The sequence below is a fragment of the Gymnogyps californianus genome, chromosome Z (genome assembly GCF_018139145.2).
Source record: "Gymnogyps californianus isolate 813 chromosome Z, ASM1813914v2, whole genome shotgun sequence".
Taxonomy (NCBI): domain Eukaryota; kingdom Metazoa; phylum Chordata; class Aves; order Accipitriformes; family Cathartidae; genus Gymnogyps; species Gymnogyps californianus.
In genome coordinates, this window is record NC_059500.1 from 62,400,933 (window position 1) to 62,407,954 (window position 7,022).

General features: G+C 42.2%; 1 protein-coding gene across 2 annotated transcripts; it reads left to right on the forward strand.

The window, feature by feature from the left end:
• The first annotated feature begins 276 nt into the window (after positions 1-276).
• On the forward strand, positions 277-6,551 carry DIMT1 (DIM1 rRNA methyltransferase and ribosome maturation factor). Of its 2 annotated transcripts, XM_050913483.1 has the most exons (12): positions 277-337; positions 608-681; positions 1,188-1,274; positions 1,658-1,719; positions 1,828-1,921; positions 2,010-2,059; positions 2,894-3,017; positions 3,129-3,221; positions 3,994-4,058; positions 4,336-4,399; positions 4,898-5,004; positions 5,777-5,880. In XM_050913483.1, the coding sequence occupies exons 1-12, from the start codon at positions 277-279 to the stop codon at positions 5,817-5,819; spliced, it is 924 nt and encodes a 307-aa protein (XP_050769440.1). In that variant the 3' UTR covers positions 5,820-5,880. The 2 variants fall into 2 exon arrangements, with proteins under 2 accessions (XP_050769440.1, XP_050769441.1); XM_050913484.1 differs by lacking the exons at positions 277-337; positions 608-681; positions 4,898-5,004 and having other exon boundaries at positions 1,195-1,274; positions 5,777-6,551.
• Positions 6,552-7,022: the final 471 nt, after the last annotated feature.

Here is a 7,022-nt window from a genome sequence, read left to right on the forward strand (position 1 = left end):
GTGTCGGGCGGGGAGGTTTTGCTTTTCTAGGGAGGATCGCGCGCTGCTCCCAAAACCCGCGGTTCTGCCTCCGGACCTGCCCCGCGCGGGCCGGCGCCGCCGGAGCGCGGCCCGGACACACCGCCGGCCCGCGGGGGGGCGCTGTCCGCCGCGGCGCCGCGCCCGCCTCCCGTGACGCGCTCCGCCCGCGCCGGCCCGGCCGCGGTGCTGGTCGGGAGTTGTAGTCCGGCGCGGCACGTGCGCGGGGAGCGGGGCCGCGCCGAGCCGGTCGCCGCCATGCCCAAGGTGCGGGCCGGGAAGCGGCCGCGGCAGGAGGGCCGCGAGGGCCGCGCTACCGGTGAGTGCGGGCCGGGTTGAGCGGCGGGGGAACGGGGGCCAGGGCCCGGCCTGCCGCCCGGGCGCGGCCTGCCGCTCGGCCTCGTTCGGAGGGACGCCTCGGTGCTGGGAGCGGCCCCGCCGGAGGCCCGGGGGAGGGCAGCTCCGGGCGGGGAGCGCGGTTTGAGCTGGGGGAAGCGTCAGTGCCGGCGGCAGAGACGAACTTCGGTGTTTGTCGTCGCGTTTCCGCGGGGTGCGCTTGGTCCTGGAGTAACGCCGCTCTCCGCCCTAGGCATCCTCTTCAACACCGGGGCCGGCCAGCACATCCTGAAGAACCCCCTCGTCGTCAACAGCATCATCGAGAAGGTGGCTGGCGGAGCGGGGAGCGCCGCTGGGGAGGCGGCGGGCGGCGGCGGCTGGCCGGGAGCTGCGCTGGGGCCGTGGGCTGGGCGCTGCGGCCCTACCCCGCAGCATCGCCGGGCTGCGCTGCGCCGGGCGGAGCCGGCTCAGAGTTCCCTGGGAAAGCGTGTCCCGATGCACAGTCCTCTTCCCCGACTCTGGCCTTTCTGCGGTGGTGGAGGGACCTTCCTTCTGTGCTGCTGTTATTGCCTGGATACTGCCTTTTTTTTTTTCCTTTCCTTTTTTAAATATAGCTGCTTGCTTATTTTTCTACACTTGGACAAAGATCTCTCATAAATTAGCTTTAAAACATTCTTGTTCTCACCGTTTCCCTCTCGTCCCTTTCTAAACGACGTTCACGCTCCTCTGCTGATTTCAGCTTTTTACTGAGCTGCACGTACCTTTCGGTTTAAAATTAAATGGTTGCTTGAAATCGGTTCTGGAAAAATAACTGAAAAGCCGTTTGTTCTTAGGCTGCCCTACGACGCACAGATGTCATTCTGGAAGTAGGCCCGGGAACCGGTAACCTGACAGTAAAGATGTTAGAGAAAGTAAAAAAAGTAAGTGTGAATTTCCCCCCCGCCTTCCCAAGCTCTAACCACATTGTGGCTTAGACTATGGCAAACAGAAGGATCTTCATCTGCTTGATTCAAATAAGTAGAATTACTCTATGGATATTTTTCTTAACGTTTGCATAATTCCAGTGAGTTTTTAGCTGTTCGTGTGAATCTTATACGGTGTTATCAAACTATATTGCTGTTATCCATTTATGTGGTAAGGCTTGTATGTTTTTGGGGAGGGAGGAAGGTGCATAGCCTAATAGGGAATTTTTAAGAATTATTTAAATCTGTAGCAATAGATACAGCGGGTTTTTTTACAATTGAAATTTTAATCCCAGTTAGGAGGAGTTGTATAAAGTTGCAAACACGTATTTTGTTTTCAGGTTATTGCTTGTGAAATTGACCCTAGACTTGTTGGTGAACTTCAGAAGAGAGTCCAGGGCACGTAAGTATCAACAGTGGAAACAGCGAGCACTTAAAGCAGTGGAGCTGCTTTGGCAAAAACTTTGGCAACGTGCTTCTCTGAGGATAACCACAGTGTCTTTTCCCCCAGGTGTCTGGCAAACAAACTTGAAATCAAGGTTGGAGATATCTTGAAAACAGACTTACCATTCTTTGATGCATGTGTGGCTAACTTGCCTTACCAGGTATGGGCTAAACAACATGGTAAAACTTTTTTCTTTTTAAATGATAATTGTCTAGAAATTGTACTAATGCTATTACTCTTTCCCTCAGATTTCTTCACCTTTTGTTTTCAAGTTGTTGCTTCATAGACCTTTTTTCAGGTACGTGGAAGAACAGAGCTCTGTATTACCTGATAGGAAAAAAAAGTAGTTTTAAAAAAAAAAAAATTGATTTGGGGGTATTAGTTCTTAAAATATCACTTTGATGTATCAGAGCCGCACCAAAATTATTCTGTAATATAAAACCTCACAGTGCCTGGAAATTAGTTTATGTCAACGTATTAAGCACAAGGAGAAAATTTAGTCTTAGCGTCAATGAGTGTCCAGCTGATGAAAACAGGAGTTGCACCTCTTTACACTACTGTTATAACTAATTGTTATTCCAGGGATAAGTAGGGCATCATAGCATTTTGAATGCCTTCCTACCTGAGAAAGGAAGGGTGGAAAGGGTAGGATCGAAGCCAAGACACTTCCTGTTGTCCGGTCTAAAAATATAACTGCCCAAGTACTTCTGTGTGGTGTTCAATGTGTCAGCAGTTCTTCATTTCTCTCACTGAAGCGCTAATGTTAGTGACATTACTGGTCAATTTTTGGAGCTAGAGAGTTTGGATTTGAAGGACTCATCATAGAATTATTCAAAATGATTTGTTACAGTCAGGCACAAAACTGAGATTAGCCTCTGCCTCTTTGATCCTGATCCATTTAGCAGTACAAAGAATCAAATTCTGTTGCAGCTTTAAGGAGATTGAGATGGTTTCACCAAGTTTTGTGTGGTTTTTTTTTTTTTAACACACTCTGAGCTAATTAAGGCAGTTTGACAAACTTTTATGGCTTCTAAGTGCTGAGCCAAATCATGCGTTTTCCAAGTGTGTTAGTTGGCTTTTGATGTAAAAGTTGATTACTTAGAATTAATTTTCTCATTTCTGTTATTCTCAGGTGTGCAATACTTATGTTTCAAAGGGAATTTGCACTTCGTTTGGTTGCAAAACCAGGAACTAAACTATACTGCAGACTCTCTATTAATACTCAGTTATTAGCTCGAGTGGACCATCTGATGAAGGTATGTCATTCTGCGTTCGCTAACAGAGCAATCAAAGATAGAAGAATGTTTCTAGGAATGTGAGGATTTGCTGCTTATTCATACAGCTGCCCGATTTCTCCTGGCTAACAGGTTGGAAAGAACAACTTCAGGCCTCCTCCCAAAGTTGAATCCAGTGTTGTCAGAATAGAGCCAAAGAACCCACCACCACCTATCAACTTCCAGGTCAGCATGGTATACTCTAATAACAATGTAACATACTAGTGATAATACTTTAATTTCATTTTTATTTTCACTTATTACTCAGTTCCATATGCTGTTTTCACTATTAAGTACCAGCTATTAATAGGCATTTATGTAGTTCCAAAATACTTCTTTCTCTATTGATCAGGCTTGCGTTAGGATGTTAGCTGAACGTGCCGCCATCAGTTTGGGTGCAGCTTTGTTTACAGTATTTCTGACAAGGCTGAGGTACCATCTCCATGTCAGTTGGAGAGTTGCTAGTAATAATGTCCCTTTCATCGTGGTTTGGGTCTCCCAGAGACTCTTCTGGCTGATGACTTTGTTGGTTACAATCAAAGGAGTGTCTATGAGAAGTCTTATCTTCAGATGAGTGTGTATAATCCTAGAAGACAGATGTTACATGATAGCATTTTTAAAGTTAATTTCTAAAACGCTTTGATCTTCAAGACCATTTCAGCCTTGCCCAAGGTTAGCTGGATTTTCTTCAAGTAACTGCCGTCTCAGCACGTAAGATCTGGCCAATAGTGCCTAGGCATGAAAAATAACAATTCAAAGGTTTTTGTGGGTGAAGTATTTTCTCCTCCATTTGTACTGCTTTGTCCAAGACAGGACTGGTTTCGTATTGTTTAGAAAGATACTTTCTTCAAAGATTTTTCTTTGCGTTCAATATTGTTGTGAAACTGTCAGTAGCGACTGTTCTTGTTTGTAGTAGCTGTATGTTCCTTTCTGTAAATTCTGAAATGTTTAATTTCAGGAATGGGATGGTCTGGTAAGGATAGCCTTTGTTAGGAAAAACAAGACACTCTCCGCAGCGTTTAAGTAAGTAACTTCTATTAAACAAAATCTTTTCAAAGTTTAAGAGCCCATCCAGTTAACCATTTCTTCTGTGCAAATACATAGCAGCCAGCACAGTCTGGGATAAACCATGATGGAAGATTTATGCTGAGGTCACAAGCTTTTTTTTTTAGAAGAAAACTAGGCAGCTGTAACAGCTCTGTGTAGTCGTTACAGTTTTTTATAGTAAAGATTAACAACCAATCAAGTCAAAAAAGCTAGTTAAAGCTCAGTTTTCATTCTAAACTTGTATCTCTTTCAGGTCAAGTGCTGTAGAGCAGTTGCTGGATCACAATTACCGAATTCATTGTTCCTTACATAATACAGTAAGTTCCTTTTTAATATATTAAATTCTATTTCTGTGTACTGTGACCTACATACTGACTTTCATAAGAGTAAAATATTAACATTGAAAAACTTAACATGGTAAAGTTTTTGTGAGTTTGAGGGAGGGAGGAACTTACCTCTTTTCTTAGAGAAAAATCTAAAAGGGTCACTAAATTACAGTGAAAAAGCTGAAAGCTGAGTATGTTATTAATACATTGGCTGTACATGTCTCAAGGACTTGTAATAAGAATCTAATAAAACTTTTTGTGTCTGCTTAGCAATACTGTTGTGATTCATTTATAGTGAATGAGCTGAGGTATAAAAATTCAGATACAAGCATAGAAGAATACAATAATCCATACAAGAAAAAATACAACTTATTTTTATCACTTGAAACAAGAACTATTCTAAAAGCAGGAAAAGAATAGATGATTTAAATGGACCTTTTTCTATGTTACGAATAGAAAATGAATTTGTATCGTCTTTTCCATTAACAGGAAATACCCGAAAACTTCAAAATTGCCGAGAAAATACAGACAGTCCTAAAAAATACAGGTTACTCTGAAAAACGAGCTCGTTCAATGGATATAGATGATTTCATTAGGTATTTTTTTTTCTGTTTATGCTCTCCTTTTCAGCTTCTTCAAATTTTATCTGTATCTGTACCTGTGTAGCACAGATTAGTACTGTGTTACAAAGGAATAGTACTAACTCTGTTTTCCTTTCAATACCAGACACTCCTTGCTTCCAGTCCTCAACATGAACAAACACTTAAACCCTATATATATATTTTAACTGCTGCTTGCAGTATTGAGAAGCAACTAGCTAAAGATCCCTATTTATGGTATTTGTGTACTAGACCCCTCTATGTCTCCTCTAAAAATGGCTTTAATAATGGAATTGGTTATTGTAATTTCTCTGGAGACTTACACAGCCCTTCCCTGTCTGTCTTGAGGATTAGGACGTAGTCTATAGCATAATTTGAGGATTTCAGTAATTAACTGCTATATTTTTCTCTTACTTCTGGTCAGCTAATTTAAGTGGCAACATGAGTCCTCTCCTGATTTAAGCTAAAAATTCCTAGCTGTTTCTCAGTGTGACAATTAATACAGCTACTGCTCTTTAAAGAAACATAGTAAACCTGGTAGGATGCAATATAACTAACTGCACTGAAAAGTACGCCTGCATCGCTAAAATGGCAAATTTGCTAATAACTTCTAGTTTAAGATTTGTAGCAATTCTTTATGGCAGTTGAACAGTGATGGCTGCTTTCATGCTATTTTCGTATGTTCTTTGCCAGCCAGCACGTCTTAGAAATGCCTTAAGCTGAAGTATAAATTAGTAGAAATTACAACATAAATATTTCACTCTTTCAGACTGCTGCATGGCTTCAATTCAGAAGGCATCCATTTCTCATAGATACCACTAGAAGAATGAAGATGTTCTGTATTTTGTCACCGAAGTCTTACCTAAGCCAAAGTGACTGCAACGGGACAAGCTCTTCTCACAAAAGCAATGAACAGAATAGAGTGTACACACTCTGCTTCTTATTAAAACCTTACATGCAACTTTATCACAGATAGTAGGCAAGAAGCTGCTGCTCTGTATTTTAAAAGCGATAAATTCTTTCACAACTGAAGTGAGGTGCTGGACTTCCACATGACAGTGTATTTTTAAATATACCCAATGACATGGGTTGATGCTGCCGTAATTGAAATCTGTGTTCTCTGATCATGGACTTCACCTCAGTATATTCTTGCACAATACTCAACAGTACAACCCGTAAGTCTGGTCTGGGCACCAAAACCAGAGTTGTAGTCATTCCATTCGTTTGGGATTTTTTGTTTGTTTGTTTGAAAGTGTATTTAAACACTTTCTTTTGATTTGAAATGCCTGTCTCTTCCATTTGTCCTCTGGTAGCTACCCACGTTCCAAGTCTGTTAGTAATCTGCTTCTCTTGGAGAAATCCCAGTAACTGTTTCTCAGAAAGAGCAGCATTTATCTTGTGAGCTTGGTATGATTTACAAAAACATTATCGTGGTACCTGAAACTAGCAGTGTCATCTCCTTTACCCCCTCATCGCCATCAAACCGCTGTAGGAACCAGCAGAAAACAACCAAAGGGCCAGTGCTCATAAGCATAGACAGAAGGGGGGGGTGTCAACTGGAAATTCAAGCAGCTATTTTTATAGGAAAACTAATTCACCCTTCAAGGCAAGGAGGAGTTTTAGCATAGATCAAAGCTTTCAGTGAGTCTTAGAGCAATGCATGCCTGTGTCCTGACAGAAAGACTTACTGAAGTATCTTAATATAGTTTGGATTATGTATAATTGTTATTAAGGACAAGGCAGAGTTTTCACAAGGAGGTTTCCATTAACTCTGCATAGCAGCTGTCAAAAGAAAAAATCCACTTTGGTCTGTCTTATGATTCAGGAAAACAGTAACTATTAACTCTGTAGCACCGTGCAGGGGTGAATGCATGACTGTGTATTAACTACCGTAAGTTGTTTTTTCACATACTTCTTTCCGTAAGACCCCACTAAGTGGAAAAGAGGCAAATTAGCAAAAACTCCTCTAAGATACAACTTCATTTTATACACATCCAATGTCAGTTCTTTAAAAG

What these genes read in the sequence shown, in the direction of transcription:
- DIMT1 (XM_050913483.1), top strand. Translation starts at nt 277, where the DNA reads ATGCCCAAGGTGCGGGCCGGGAAGCGGCCGCGGCAGGAGGGCCGCGAG. An exon ending in CACCACCTATCAACTTCCAG is followed by an intron (nt 3,222 to 3,993) that starts GTCAGCATGGTA and finishes GTTTAATTTCAG; the next exon opens with GAATGGGATGGTCTGGTAAG. An exon ending in GATATAGATGATTTCATTAG is followed by an intron (nt 5,005 to 5,776) that starts GTATTTTTTTTT and finishes TCACTCTTTCAG; the next exon opens with ACTGCTGCATGGCTTCAATT.